Source organism: Helicoverpa zea, chromosome 22 (genome assembly GCF_022581195.2).
Source record: "Helicoverpa zea isolate HzStark_Cry1AcR chromosome 22, ilHelZeax1.1, whole genome shotgun sequence".
In the NCBI taxonomy this organism is placed as follows: domain Eukaryota; kingdom Metazoa; phylum Arthropoda; class Insecta; order Lepidoptera; family Noctuidae; genus Helicoverpa; species Helicoverpa zea.
In genome coordinates this window covers 1038830-1054406 of record NC_061473.1, presented here as the reverse complement: position 1 = coordinate 1054406, position 15577 = coordinate 1038830, and the positions used below count along the sequence as shown (strand labels likewise).

General features: G+C 42.9%; 2 protein-coding genes and 1 long non-coding RNA gene across 9 annotated transcripts; 1 reads left to right on the top strand and 2 right to left on the bottom strand.

Annotated features, from left to right (window-relative positions):
- Positions 1 to 562: 562 nt before the first annotated feature.
- On the bottom strand, positions 563 to 997 carry LOC124641151. The gene is made up of 3 exons (XR_006985640.1): positions 897 to 997; positions 724 to 819; positions 563 to 659 (listed from the first exon to the last, which is right to left on the bottom strand). It is a non-coding gene; the product is annotated as an uncharacterized LOC124641151 (long non-coding RNA).
- Positions 998 to 4843: 3846 nt separating this feature from the next.
- On the top strand, positions 4844 to 6652 carry LOC124641508. The gene is made up of 4 exons (XM_047179599.1): positions 4844 to 5551; positions 5657 to 5752; positions 5836 to 5989; positions 6321 to 6652. The coding sequence occupies exons 1-4, from the start codon at positions 4844 to 4846 to the stop codon at positions 6500 to 6502; spliced, it is 1140 nt and encodes a 379-aa protein (XP_047035555.1). The 3' UTR covers positions 6503 to 6652.
- Positions 6653 to 7280: 628 nt separating this feature from the next.
- LOC124641491 (gamma-aminobutyric acid receptor subunit beta-like) lies at positions 7281 to 14558 on the bottom strand. Of its 7 annotated transcripts, none has more exons than XM_047179564.1 (9): positions 14458 to 14558; positions 14282 to 14385; positions 12648 to 12715; positions 10589 to 10815; positions 10424 to 10506; positions 9480 to 9617; positions 8745 to 9029; positions 8300 to 8676; positions 7281 to 8171 (listed from the first exon to the last, which is right to left on the bottom strand). In XM_047179564.1, exons 1-9 carry the CDS (start codon positions 14541 to 14543, stop codon positions 8007 to 8009), a joined length of 1533 nt encoding a protein of 510 aa, XP_047035520.1. In that variant the 5' UTR covers positions 14544 to 14558; the 3' UTR covers positions 7281 to 8006. The 7 variants fall into 7 exon arrangements, with proteins under 7 accessions (XP_047035520.1, XP_047035519.1, XP_047035517.1 ...); XM_047179563.1 differs by lacking the exon at positions 9480 to 9617 and adding an exon at positions 9193 to 9330; XM_047179561.1 differs by lacking the exon at positions 12648 to 12715 and adding an exon at positions 12380 to 12447.
- Positions 14559 to 15577: the final 1019 nt, after the last annotated feature.

Genomic DNA, 15577 nt, shown 5'->3' with positions numbered 1-15577 from the left:
TTTTTTTTCTACATAATAAGGTGAATAAAACCCGATCGTCCTTAACTTAACCATTTATTCAAGTAGATAAAATTGTAGTAACACAAGGGCGTAATAACCGATGGCTCCTATGCAGCTTATGGGAAGCATGGCGTCTATAGAGAACAGGCCACATGCGGTCATCTTGCTAAAACAACGATTCGCATACAATACATCCTTGTACAGATGCCTTTGACTCTCTGAAAATAATGTACATTATTTTAAGATTCAACTCCATTGATTAACCAATGCTGACTCAAGATTTCATTGAAAAATAATTGCACAGCCCTATTATCGTTTTTCAATCTGCAGAATGTTTTTTATTGCTCGCACTAATCTCATGATTTATTACTGGTCCGATTTGAAAATTATTCACAGCGTTAAATATACCATTTATCGAGCTTTTTATGTAAGTTTTTACCCGGACGAGCGAAGGATTTCTTTCTGGACTTGCGGAAACCCTGGTGGAATCTAGTAGTAATAGACTTACTTGGACAATTGACGTTTTTCAAAAGTTGAATACATGTTTTTTGAGCTTCTTCGACAGTTAAATAGAACTTCTCACAGTTTGAACAAAACACGGCATCTAATACCAGATCATTTATAATCCATAAAAATATTGCTACAAAGTGTATGTAAGCCTGGAAAAAAATTAAAATGATTTTATAAGTTGTAACAAAAAAATGAAATTAGCCGGATACTCACATTGACTCCAAAACCATCAGAAGTCCTGAGACAATAGAGCATCAAGTGAAAGTACATGATATTTCGGTAAAATTCGCCAAATGTGTGGAATATGGGCTGTGAATTAAAATGGTTAGGTAGTTATTAATATCAATATTTACAAAAATTAAATAAAAAAGTAAAACTGAACCTACAAATGCCTGGTAAACAGTCTTGAAAAGGGCATAAGCTAAAAGTATATTCTTGTAATCTTGGAACATTTTACGATATTCCTCGTCATCCGCTTTCATCGTTTTGATATTGTTAATCCACTCATTAAGATAAACCCTCAACAAGACTAAGATACGCATGGTTATTACTATGTTGACGTCTAATGCAATAAACATTGCATCAATAATGGCGTCATACACTGAATGCATGAAATGAGGGTAGTAGCTAGATATATAATACAAAACACGAATCGCAAAATCTGAAATGATAACGATTGCTATTGAAATCCAGTTCCAGGTAATATAGCGCTGAATGGTTTTCCTAGATCCAATGCTTCTGTGAATATTTTGGATCCTCAAAATAAGCAGTATATTGTTTTCTTCATTAATCATATCAAAAATAAACATCAGCGTGAACTCGATGAAATAGGTGACGAAAAAGCCTGTACATAACACAAGCAGTATGGTACTTTCCAATTGTTTAGTTTTGCCATTGCTTCTAACTTCAACATTAGATATTCGGAGAATGCACAAAGAGTTCAAAAATAACATCCAGCAGAACGCAAATATCCAATACAACTTCCCACTTGGATAAATGTGCCTGTTTCTTATCCTGTATTTAATAGTAAAAAATAGATAAAGCACACATCGAAAGGGATACACTATTTTCTGTATTTCATCATCCAGGCGATTATAGAGATTTTTACAATGTGAGATATCTGAACGGCTATTTGGTTGATACATTTTTATATTATCCTCAAACTCCAAGATCGCTCGCCTTGGTATTAGTAACTCCCAAAAATATTACAAAGAATAACTATGTCAACATGTTGAGTAATCACATTACATAAAAAAAATATTAAATTGAAAAAATATTAGGTTATGAGGCTTGTCATGATGTCACATATTAATTTATTTGATGAAAACTAGCAATAATTTATGAACATCAGTTTGCTTATAATTCGATATGAGCACACGAAAAACATACAACAAATAGTGATTAAAGTAAGAATTTAGTTGGATGGAGAGGGACCAGAAGACCAGAGAAAATATGACTGAATAGAAAAGTTGTGAAAGTCATTATGACGAGTGACAGAGAGGAATGGAAGCGGAAGACATATTGAACCTAACTCCAAAAAAAATGGGAAATTGGAACCCCATCTAATTAGATAAATCATCAGATTCTTATTTTTTTCTATCATATCTTTAAGAAATCAATCTTCGAAATTGCGTCTTGATTACTAAACCATTCGGGCAGTAAAAAGAAAATATCGGTACAACATAAACACATACGGAAACATAATATAAACACAATTCAATAATTGTCTTAACGATAAAATCTTCAAAGTCATACTGTAGTCACCAACTGACGGACAGTTGAAGGTTCCTTTCGGTTACAGCAATAACTCTAGAATAATAATTCGTCGAATAAGTTCACTGAAATGTTACTTGAGAACCGACTTGACAAAGAAGTAGAAAGAATAGCATTTTTTTTTAATCTCCCTCTAAATCTGCTCGTGTACTCAAAATACCGTTTAAAAGATAACCGTATTTATCCAAATGGAATTAAGTATGATGTATACGCATTTTGTAGTACACTATTCTTGGGTGTGTTGTGTTTTTACCGAATTTTCACCTTAGATATAACTAATGCTAGTATGAGTTTTATGGAAAGGGCCATTTTGACCGTCGTTCCTATCTTATTTTTCACCATTTACTTCATCGGCTTCGTGATAGTGTTCGTTTCGGATATTATGTACAAAGACAACAATGTGTTACTCATTTTGACCATTCAAACTATCCACAGGAGCATCAATTTCAGTAAAACTGCCCACTGCTTTAATACGTGGACTCACATCTCCTTTGCGACAGTCATACTTGTTAATCTCATCACCCGTGCTACATTTTATCTGACATGTAGATATTCTCACGTCAGTGAACAAATTTCTGACATCGTCCGGGACTTTAGCTTCGTCACTACAGATGTCAACATGGTAATTGCTACCCGGATTATAATATTGTTAAAACAATATATTGACCTGTGGATCAAAGCTATATTAACAACGAATGTGGCCCAAGCAACTGATCTGTACTGCCAGAACTTGTTCGGTGTTTACATGAATATTTTAAAAGCATACAAGATCTATAGGAAAGTTTTCCAAGCCTTGGTAAGTTTCGACTTTTATATATTTCATTTATTTATTTAGAGCTGAACCTGCCACGCCAAATGTACTGTCTCCTCACTATGTGGACTGCAGATTTTTACTAATGAAACAAACGTTTGTTTCTAATTCCTTTCCAATCCATATATCCGCTTGCACTGCTCCAGGTTCCCCATTGCCAATCACTTGACACTAGGGTATGATCAATAAACCAATTTATTTAATCGCGTTTACAGTTCATAATTTAATAACGAACTTTAGTACTCTCAAACCCAACTTTATAGCTGTGTTAAGTAATTTCTCAACTGCACAATTCTTTTGTTCACAGGTTTTGTATTATGCATTCGGCGATTTCTACATAACTCCAAGCACTATTGAAGTTATGTTATATCAAATTAGAGTTTCTTCATTCAAAGACAAGGTAAGTATAACTTTTTTTTAAATTGGTCATTTTATCTATCTGCCTGTCACATACAGTTTTCCTTTATCACAGGCTCATTTTCAATTTTTCGTATTCTTTCATTATTTTTTTGTGTAGCGCCATTGCCAGGTGCTCAAAGGCTAAGCAGATGATGATATCTAAAGTTACCCCCTTTCTGGCTGGGCACATCGCCATTCTCATTAATTTCCACAGTCTTCAGTCTTCCCATTTCTTAGTTTATTTATTCATATCTGAAATATTGCAGATAAGAATACTTCACAATGTGCTTTCACTGGTATGGCTTACGAAGAATATAATATTAGTCGTCATTCATAGCATTCATTGCGAAAAGTTTTATTTCATTGTCGAAGATGCTGAGATGGCGTGCATAGGGCTTATGATGAAGAAAGGCTGTTCAAGTAAGTATCATAATTTGTCAGGTGGCGATTAACATAGAAATAACTAGACACACGGGTAAAAACCCATCTCCGTGTCTTTCATCACAATTGTTTAGGCGATTGACGTGGTTGCGAAAAAAACTCTCAAACTCCCTTTATAATATTAGAAAGTACTTGTAAAAGCTATATCAGTAAATGAATGACGAGTACAAATGTGGCCAAACAGCAAATAAGAATCAGACTTAGCAAAAGATAGATATGTATGTAAAAGAAGACAGAGGTGCAAATATTAGTCAGTGTAGTCTCAAGTCATAAATGCTTTATTTCAGAGAGTCCAAAGCATCTATACAAGAACGTGATACACAGCAACCGTACGTTCAGTAAGATGAACGCGTATGGCCTGTTCAACATTGACGCTGTGCTGCCGATCAGTTTCATGGCAGCTATCACCCACTACGTTATTGTAAACTTTCTATAATAAAATCTGCATTATATTATACATGTTTTTTCTTGAGTGGAATTTTTTTCTTTTTTTTTATGGGTCGTCCGGTCCAGCAACAGAATTCTGAAATTGTAGGAACTATAAACCTTGGGTATAGCTTCACGCTAGATTGTCTCCTATTCAAATGGTCTAAAATAAATTGTAATAGGTTATTGCATAGGTGGTTTCCCTTTAAATGCGAGCCAGAAGATTATGAAGTATTTATCATTACAATAATAACTTAAAGGAAAATTTATTAAAAGAGAACCACTTGACTGTATTGAAATTTGTTTTAGGACGTCCGTGGCCCAGTAATTAAACACAGTACGAAAATCGATCGACATACAATACATTAGTTAAGCCAAGTAATGTAGTGTTGACAAACAATATAATTTAATTTGTTAATCGACCACAAAATTATTAAAATAATATCACTCGTGCTACGCGTGTGTTCAAGGAAACTTTCGAAAATGTTGAAGTCGCAATTAGTGAATTGGTTTAATGATTTTATAGACAAAGATCTCCAGTCGATGCTCTTGCCACTAAGTCTAATGCAAAACTTTATGTTTTGTCCCAAGTTTCGTATCAAAAATAACCGAATTACTCCAATTACTTATTTCCATAAATTCGTGGCATTTGTCGGTACAGTCATGTTCATTTACTTCTATGTTCAACGCGTCTACATGCAATCTTTCGAAAAAAATTTCAAAAATGATTTCTTTGAGTTGTACACCTGCTGTTATTGCAGTTTTGGCATCGCAATAAACTTTATCGACAGCATCATCCAAACTAAATTATATGTTAACTTCGTCTTGTTAATACAAAAGGTTCACAGATTATTAAATGATGAACACCATTTTAGGTTCTACGTTATTTCAAATTGGCTTCGTATCATTGCTGTCTACGGTTTCTTTATCTTTATTTTAATTGAAGTCAGTGTTTGGATCCAAATGCCTTACTACTACATTGCAAGTTGTTACACTATGGTTGCTTTCGATTTAAATCTAGTATACGCCATCAGTTTAATCACACTGTTAAAGGATAAAATCATTTTATGGGATATTCATGTTTCGAATTTACAAGCGATGCAGGAAGAGAATGAACCGAAGAAAATGTACCAGACCTATGTCAATATTTTGAAATGTTATGAAATCTATGCAACATGCTTTGAAAGAAATGTAAGTGGTTTCTTTTTGGTTATTTCTTTGATCGCCTTGTTTCTGGTTTTACTACCAAAATTGTTTTAAATACTAGTTAAATTATCATTTTATTTTTAATTTCAGATACTATATTACATTTCAGAGATATTTGTTCATAGTCTGGTTTATTGTCAAGTGGCGCTTAATACTCTTAAAGCTGGGATGTTAATTAATTATATGGTAAACGTTATTTTCTTTTTAAATTGTAGGATATGTTTTCTTCTTCTTCACCTTTGTTGTATTTTACTAATTTTATTTTATAGGAAGGCGCTATAATAACATTATCATCAGTTTGCATTTGGGTTGGAAAAAATTTGATGCTGCAGCTAATTTTGTGCTTATACTGCGAAAAATTTTACATTGCAGTCGAAAAAGCTCAGGATCGCTGTACTCATATTTTGACTTCAGGTAATACAGGTAAAAATATGTTTTTGTCGTTATTTGAGCCTCCATTTAACCTAGTCAATATTAAATATAATAATTTACCCTTATTTAAGCTTCCAGCCCTAAGCTTATTTGTTAGCTGATCAGGAAGTTTCACCCACTTCCCACAACATTTGTTCTGTTATAATTATACGGCATATTATTGCCAAGTTTCGTTATCCATTTGTGTGAAAAAGGAACTATCTTTCTCGTTTATATTATTTGTAGGATGTTCCCCACATATAGGTGCCTATTCGAGTCTTAGCTTCTATTACATCACTAGATCCTAAGCTTAAAGTGAAATGAAGAATTTGATTGATTACAGGCAGTGTAATTTCAACGAATGAGATTAGGAAGCTATGCAAGAACGTGCTGCGCTTGCACCGCGCGTCGTTCAGCAAGATACGCGCGTGCGGACTGTTCTACGTAGACGCGGCGTTACAACTCGCTCTTATGGGGCTACTCACTAACTATACTATTGCGTTGCTACAGTTTGCTTTTTTGTAATTGTCAATTTAAATCGGGATACTTTATTAATAATTTCTATAACCGTTTGAATATCTGTGAGCCTGGTACCAATCTCATCCTCCGAGCCTTTTTCCCAAACTATGTTGGGGTCGGCTTCCAGTCTAACCGGATTCAGCTGAGTACCAGTGCTTTACAAGAAGCGACTGCCAGTCTGACCTCCTCAACCCAGTTACCCGGGCAACCCAATACCCCTAGGTTAGACTGGTGTCAGACTTACTGGCTTCTGACTACCCGTAACGACTGCCAAGGATGTTCAATGACAGCCGGGACCTACAGTTTAACGTGCCATCCGAAACACAGTCCATGGTGTCTCAGATATACTTAGAAAGTACATACAAACTTAGAAAAGTTGCATTGGTACTTGCCTGACCTGGAATCGAACCCGCACCCTCATACTCGAGAGGTTGGTTCTTTGCCCACTAGGCCACCACGACTCATTACCAACCTGAGCCTGGTACCAATCTGCATTGTTTATAATCAATAAATACATACTTTTCTAAGTAATTTAAGTTTTACTTGATACCTTTTGCGCGATCATGCTTAATTTCTCAGCAGTATATTTTAAAGGTTAGAGTTCCTCATATTAAATTACTCAAATATATAAAGTGGGTGGCGAGGAAGCGAAAACAGCAATTTAAAACATGATTTTCAGTTAAACTTGATGTATTAATTAAATACTTGCAGAATCTCGTAGATATTGTTAATGGAGCCGGTAAGGTATAACTAAAGGTAAAAAGTTCAAATAAAACAATGTAGGTATTCGTTATGTTAGTCTTTATTACAAGACGAACGTATTGCATGTGAATGCAAAATAGTCTCGTGCCTTACCGTGCTTACCTACTAGTAATATAACTTTACAATACTTAACAGTTCCGTTCTAGTTAATAAAACCTAAACATCTTCATCTTATGATTAGATGCTTGCCGCTCTGAGTATAACGCGGTGTGACGGTGCCGCCCCGGGAGTCACTAAACTACCCTACCTGCCTATCCACATCTACATATAAATATGTCTAAAAGAAGGCCTGATATACTGGCAGCGCTGAATAAACGCCTTACACCTAATCTTGAGAGTCTGAACCTCAGAGGTCAGAAGGATAGTGTTCCGTTAATATGGAGGTCAGTAAGATAAGAAATATTATAATTAGTTCAGGTTTTCACTTACACATAATACAGTTTTTTGAGCAATTTCGAAAATTCGAACATCATGGTGATCAAAGTCTGAATGAGCAACTTGATCGTGAGAGGGCGGCACTGCCACAAGTACATATAAAGGTATCTCGTATTTACATTATTTCTGTACAAGTCGTTCGAGGCCCTAACTACATCTAAGTACGATATCAGACCGTCAGTTACGTCTACTAGGGGTCGTGACACTAGCGTTTTGCTAATCGATATTATATTACATGAGTTATGTACACGAGCGTGCGTAGTGGTGCGGGGTGCGGGATGCGCGGGAGAGGGAAGGGTAGGAAGGAAGGGGTTCACTTGTTCTCTTCCAGCAGCACCAGGTCGTCTGCGACCACGTCTGATACGTGCAGGTACACGATCCAGTACATCAGGTTGAAGCAGACGAAGCACACCGGGAACACGATGCGCGAGTACTTGTCGATGTCTGACGGCGTCATGCCCAGGAACTTGCCGTAGTCCTGAAATCAGAAAACATGGCGAAAGTTTACTAACTGCATACAAGTTCAGATTTATTCCATTTTCAAACTGAATCCTGACTTTTGAAGGTGCATAAACAAGTTGTTCTAGTCGTAAGAGTAATAGGTACCTTAGTGGGCTGCAGCGCATGCAAAGGTGGGCCTGGCGCGTCTTCGATTGAGCTCTCTAGCGTGCCGCCTTTAGAGTGCGCCTTGGGGTCCCGCACTTTGTAGCGCACCTCCTGCAAGTGCCTGCCGCAGCCACGCGGCGGCGGCGCGGGCGCACCGTGCGACCCGTGCGAGCCGTGAGAACCATGGGACCCGTGGTGCGACCCGTGTGGGGGCCGGCTCCCGCGGCCCAGGCTACCCCCTTTGCTCAGCGAGTGCCCATCCCAGGGTGGCGCGCACTCTGCTGGTATTTTCTTCTCCGACATTATCTTTTGTATCGCGACAAAGCGCTGCTTTCTCATCTGTATTCTCTTCGACATGTACCCCACCGTCGCGTATTCTGAAATATAGACATTACGGTCAATACTCGGGCGAGATTAAAAGCACACAAGAGGGGCATGCACTTACCCAGTAGACTGGTGAACACCATCACGAAACAGGTGCCGAGGTAGACGTCGATTGATTTAACATATGAGATCTTGGGCAGCGCCGCGTTAGTGGAAGACATGAGCGTGGTCATGGTGAGCACGGTGGTGACCCCCAGCTGCACGCGCGCCGGCGTCGCGTTGCGGTTCAACCAGAACGACACCCACGATATTATGACGATGAGGCCGGACGGGATGTAGATCTGGATCAGGTAGTAGCCCATCGAACGCACGAACTGGATCTCGCACGCTAGCCGAGAGTAGTTTCCTGTCATCATCAACGTGAGAGCAAAAAGCTTGATTAACGCGTGATCAGTAAAATACACAACTCCGGTTCTACTAAACTAAGTCTACTTAGAGGAAACTATACATTTATTTAACACGCAATTATGCGTCACTTGACTTGATTTAACTAGAGAAGGATTTCGCACCTGTTGTAAGCGATATTTCCATGGCGCGTTGACGATGGCCCAACACCTTGAACTGCGGTAGCGACACTTCGTTAGAAACGCCCACCGAGTTGGGCCCCTCGTTCCATTTGTACCGGATATCCCGCATGGTGTAGCCGACTGCGGCGCAATAGGACGGGTAAGGCGCGGGCGGCTCGGTCGGCCGCGTGTCGGACGGATCGCGCGCGGCTGTCGTGTCGCGCGTCGGGCGCGGCGAGGCGCGGCGCGGGCGCGGCGGGGCGTGGCACGCTACTACTGCGAGCGGTTACCTGTGCTGAGCGTGATGACGGTGGCGCGCTGCCGGTGGCCGAGCACTCGGAACTGCGGCAGCTGCACTTCGCTGCTCATGCCGACACTCGACGCGCCGTCTTTCCAAACGTACAGTATGTCGGTCATCGTGTATCCGACTCCGGGGACATGCCAAACACAAAACGCTATCACTCGCGCCACGAAGCGTCGCGCCGAGCGCGGCCCGCTGACGCCCAGGGAGCCGGGCGAGGCGCCGCTCGAGTCGACCCGACCCGATGATAGAAAAATATCCTCGTAACTACCGTGCGTGACTAGGTGTATGATGTGCGGGATGACGGCGAGAGTGCGTGACGGGGTGACAAGCGCATGCGGTGCGTGCGGGGTGCGGTGCGGGAGTGCGAGCGTGCGGCGGTGCGAGTGCGGGTGGCGCCGTGCCCCGTCGCGCCGGTGCGGCGCCGCAGTGTCAGTCCCGTGCCCGCGCGGGTGCTGTAGGCGGAGGGCGTCGCGCCGTGCGGTGCGCGCGACACGACAGAAGCCGGGTGCGCCGTGCGCGGCGTCGTGTGCGGCACACGGCCGCTCGAGGGTTGCTCCGTGATCACAACACACACACACGAACATCGGTGTTTATCGTATAAGTACGTTACTATTTTTCTATCATCTTTGAGACGGTAGCTTCTGACGAGCGTCTGTCAAAATTTTATAATTAATGGGTATATATTTTTGAATTATAATTCCGAATAGAGTGGTGGCCGTCGTCTCACCCTACACGGCGAGGTTACAAACAGAATGGTTAATAGATAATACACAAATAATAACTTGCAATGGGTTGCAGTAACACTGAGAGCGTCAAGAGCAACACATCGCTAACAGTTTGCAAACGTGCGCGGTAAGGACGGCAGCAATAATAGTTCAGTCACAGTGAAGTAGGTCGGCGCTGAACGCGGTACAAGGAGGAGACACTTACAGCTCTCGATCTCGATGTGGCACAGCTGCCGGTCCATGGGGAAGTACTGCAGGTTCATGGGGCAGGAGGCCGTGATGGTGAGCCTGCAACAGAGAGAGCGGGCAGTGCGGGCGGCGGGCGGGGCGCGAGGTCGCGGGGGGAGGGGCAGCCCGGGTCGGCACTCACCTTATGCTACGCGTGATTGAGCCCGAGTGGTGGATGCGGATGAACTCGTTGCTGGTGGTGGCCGTGTGGAAGTACGATTGCTTTTCGTTTACGAAGAACGTGTCAGGCACCCAGATATTGCGGATAAACTCTGAGCCCACCGAAAGCGTCTCCACGCCCGCGCGCTTCTTGTACGCGAGCCGTGGATCCGTCCAAAACTGTCTGAAGTAAAAATCCAACGTGAAGTCCTGAGGGAGAGACAGCGCAAGTTGTAGTATGAGCGGCGAGCCTCGAGGCCACGACGTGACCGTACTGCAGGCTAGTCTAACGTGAACACTGTACAACATCGAACACACAGAACAGAGCGACAAGCTTCAGTTACTAAGAGTGAAAGTGCACGAGTGTGTGTGACGCCTGTGTGGACCAGCTCGGACCCCGGGGACCCGGGGGCACGTGCGAGCGACGAGCCTGCACCAAGAGACCTTTTCGTTCATGTAAGTCAGCAAACTCAAATCTGACTCCCCTGTTTATGTTCTTGCGTTAGTTTAATGTGGGACAATTTCAAATATGTCAAGTAAATCCCTCCATTCCACTTACTGGCGCTCCATTATTCACAAAAATGAACCATTATGATAATTTATTGAGTTTAATATATTACAGAGCTGAACTAGTTAAGTTCCGAGCTGGCAAGTCACGGAACTCACGGAGCAGCTATTACCGCGGGCGTCACGCGCCGGCGGCCAGCGCTGCCTGTGGCGAACACAAGCGCACGGAAGCTTTGCGTGTTCATAATTATAATGTGGGAACTTATATAGGTGTTACAGCGAGAGAAGTTACTCATGTGCAGTGTAGTGTAGATACATAAAGAGTGCTGTGTTAGCGTGCGCGCGTCGTCTCGTTGACGCGTGAGGCGACTCCGCGGAGCCGCGCCGCTGTCGTTAGCGTTTCAATGTTGACACACGTGTCGCTTATAATACACAAATTACACCACAGGTACATACTTAGACAGAGAAAGAGAGGGAAAAACTATACAACTTAGTATTGGTTAGATAACATCGGTGCTAATGTTCAACCTGTAGACACCTGGTAGACTGGCGCGGGCGGCCGGCTGCCACTTCGGCGATGTCGCATTTACTGCAGGCGCTTACACTAAGTCATGAGATCAAACTTCCAGCTCGCAGAGACATCAAATCTGACCAGTCGCAGTAGCTGAGCTAAGTGACGGCTGGTCGGGGTGCACGCGAGCGATCGATCGAGACGGCAAAAATAAACTATTCCGTAAGTCGGAACGAGCGAGGCTGCAGCGTTACACCTCCCGCCAGATTTGCTTTAGTTGCACAAACTTGTATTTAGCTTTGCTGTTAGCTTCGTTTACTTTAAAATTGCTTATCAATGAATAATTAAACTATGCTTACAAAGGAGTTAATTGGTTTTAATGTATTTAAGTCATTTCGCATAATAATGAAGTAAATACCTATCCGTTTGTAAACTACGAAAATTGAACATTTGACAAGATACTGTAATTAGAATCCCATACTCTTGAATGCGGAATGCAGCACAGTGGTCAGTGACCATGCTCGCTGGAAGCGTCGCGGCGGCGCGGGAAGGGGCAGCCGGGCGCGAGCGCTGGTGCGTCTGTATCAGTTCACAACAGTAATGCCACAGTCAAGACGAGCGTTACCAGTCACCGACTAGCTCACTAGGAAACAATACGAGAAAGCGAACAGATCCATGAAACGCGACATGCTCGCAGCCTCGCGTCTGGGGCTGCTGGGCGTGCGCGGGAGGCGTGCGAGCGACTGGGGCCAGTACCATGAGCACTTCCGACACGGAGCTGATAGAGAGCACATACATGGTGACGCCCACCTCCACCGGCGGACCTGCAAGCAAGCCCACATGTAGTACTAGTTCCGGCTGGCGCGCCGGCGGCCGCGGCGCTGCGGAGACATGCGGTGCGGTGCCCCATGCCCCATGCCGCGTGCACGGGCCGCGCGCCCGCGTGCCCGCGTGCCCACGTGCCAACGTGCCCACGTGCCCGCGTCACCTCTTACTACTTAATATAGTACTGCTAGCTAGGTACCATTTGCACTTCCGACAGAGAGCTGATGGACAGCACGTACATGGTAACCCCCACTTCCACTGGTGGTCCTGGAAACGACATCACATACATAACACGGCAACGCATCGCATCCATCTTCTGTGTAAGCAAGCTACGCTAATGCCAACGATTTCCTACATCGGTAGTCTAACTTGAAGATACACTGATCCAGGAGTACTTTCCCGAAGTGAAAGAAGTGCCGTATAACCATGGCCTTACGCGCGAGTATAGCATGCCTGAGCAACCACCAAGGCGACCAGAACGCGGCTGGCTCATGCGGCATCCACACGGCGAAGTTAGTGTCGTAGTACCGCCACCTTGCACCAGCTCCGTCGCAAGCCGTGGTGGAACGCAGCACGTTATTGCAAAACATCAGCATGCAGACATTGTAATCAGTGCGACACTTGTGGAAACAAAAGATTTGCTTCTTCAAACAAGATTTACGATTTTCTTTCAATGCGTCACTAGGTACTTAATAGGATAAGGACTGCTCACCAACACTATCGATTGCTACAATAACAATACATGTGATGCTTCGCAATATGATAGTTTTCTGCATATAACACAGATTATGTGGCACATATAACAATTGCGATTTTATTTCAAGGATTTCACTGTTTCGGCTCTGCCATTTTGTTGGTATTCATTTGAACTGTTTTTGGCTGCATTCCACCACAGCTGTGCGAGGTAGCTTAGCAATCAGTTAGGACATAAACCACCAGTTATTTGAAAATAAAATATTCCTGTAGGTGTCTTAAAGTTTACAGATGTCACAGCTAAAAAGTTTCATTTATACACAGATCATTACATTGCAATAATATAAATCAAATCCTCATCAGGACTCTTAAGATCAGATCTGAAAAATGTATCAACTATTGACCAGAACACTTTCAAAGCTGTTCACGATTGCCACAACGCGTTACGGTCAAAAAATGACTTTTTGCAAAGCAAGTACCACGACACGAATTTCGGGTTGTCGATGAAAACTAAAAGCCAATACGCGTTGTGGTCAATTTTTACGCTAAAATAGTTGTCTCCATATTTGACCCTCAAGCTATGCATATTAATGTTAGTCATAAAGCTACGGCGGCTGCTCATTTAATAATGATGCGCTCCAGCCATCCCCGAAGTCCATTAAAAGCTCTGAGTTAGATATCTATCTCATTCTGTAGTCCCCGCCCAGGCCTGGATCTGACGATATCTAGACCTACCTTGTTCAGGTAGATTGCCATCCAGAAGATGGTAGTTTGCATTAGACTCTTATTTTTTATTAGTAGCATTTAGATGAATATAACAGTAAGTGGGAATGAGAATACGTCTGCCGTGACTAGATACTAATAAAATAGAAGTGCATGAGAATGGCTGCCTCGACTTGTTACTTGATTTTGTTTCATCTTAAGTGATTAATAATTCACCTGTCTCTCCTCATATTTAAATTACTTGAAGGTGATGCATTAATAAAAACATTTCAGTTTCCAACATTGACCTCTATAGGCTAATGCGCGCCACGCAATCGTAGGCGCTGCGAGGATCAGGGCGCTCTTTCGTGGAGGACATTAGGCCAGCGCGGCGGTTACAACTACGGCAATGGAACTACTCAAACTACTGCTACTGACCTCCATAGTTTGGCCTGACTCTCTTGTCATAACTTATGCTGAAGGAGTCCAAAATAGAGGATATATTGACGTCCCCGAACATGCTCCCGCCGCCGCCGCCGCCGCTGCCACAGGAAAACGTACATGTCAGAGAAGATGCGAGTGCAGCGCAGAGGCTGTGCTGTAGCGGTACTCACGCGACTCGGTCGGCGTGCGGCAACAGAGCGGCGGCGAGCGCGAGCAGCAGCGGCGCGCGGCGGGCGCGCGGCCGGAGCGCGCTCATAGCGTGGAGTGCGGGCCGGGGCGCGCGGCGCACTGCCGGCCGCGCCCGCCCCCGATCGATCGCCGCCCCGCCCGCCGCACCCTCGCCGAGCTACATTTCAGCCCAGCCATCGGCCGCTTTTCACTTTCATTGTAGTGTAAAAGCGACTGCTGCGCCACCTGGATTCGATTGGGGGTCGCCAAAAGTAAGGTTATTGGGTCGGTTCGTTTAGAAAGTTTTTGGTAACCAATCCTGTTTGGGTAATAATGCGTTGAACATTAGTGGCAATAAGTTGGCCAACAATTAGTAGCTACTACGAAATACGTATATACTATATCTATGTGTGTTTCTTATGTTATTCTAATCTTAACAAAGTTAGTACAATGCAAGTAGGTACTGATTTAACGTTATCGTGGGATAAGGGCAAGAGGATGATGTGGGAATCCGCTGTGAAAGTATTTGTAAATAAGTTGTTGGTGTGCCTAAATAAATAAATAAATAAATAAATATACTTAACACACCTACTTTGGGAAGGTACATGGTCCATTCATGAGCTGAGTGAAGGTAAACTACGCATGATCGAGCCTGGTATACCTACTCGTCTACTATTAATGCAGTAACATGAAATATCTGAAACCATATTTGGTTGGCTCACCGCTCAGGTACCTACCTAGGAATTAAGGATTTTTTACTTCCTTCAGAAATCTTCCTATATTTCTTATGCAGAAAGTAGGCATCTTGGATTAACATGTAGTCTTTTAATTAGGATGCAGGAAGAATGAGGGTGGAACCGCAAGGCACCCTTTTGTTAATAACCTCACCTGATCGTGGTACGAATTCGACCGGGCCAGCTCTGGCGATCCGCCAATTTACATCGGACGCAAAGAACGCAGTGGATTATGACCTACACAGCCATCACAAAAGAAACGAGTAGGAGAGACCTTGACCAGTCATATAATAGAGGGGAGAAACTTAAATAGACTTCAAATTAATCCCTTTCGTTTTAATTAAGTATTTCACATATAATAATACCCCACATAGCCTAGGGACTTTTT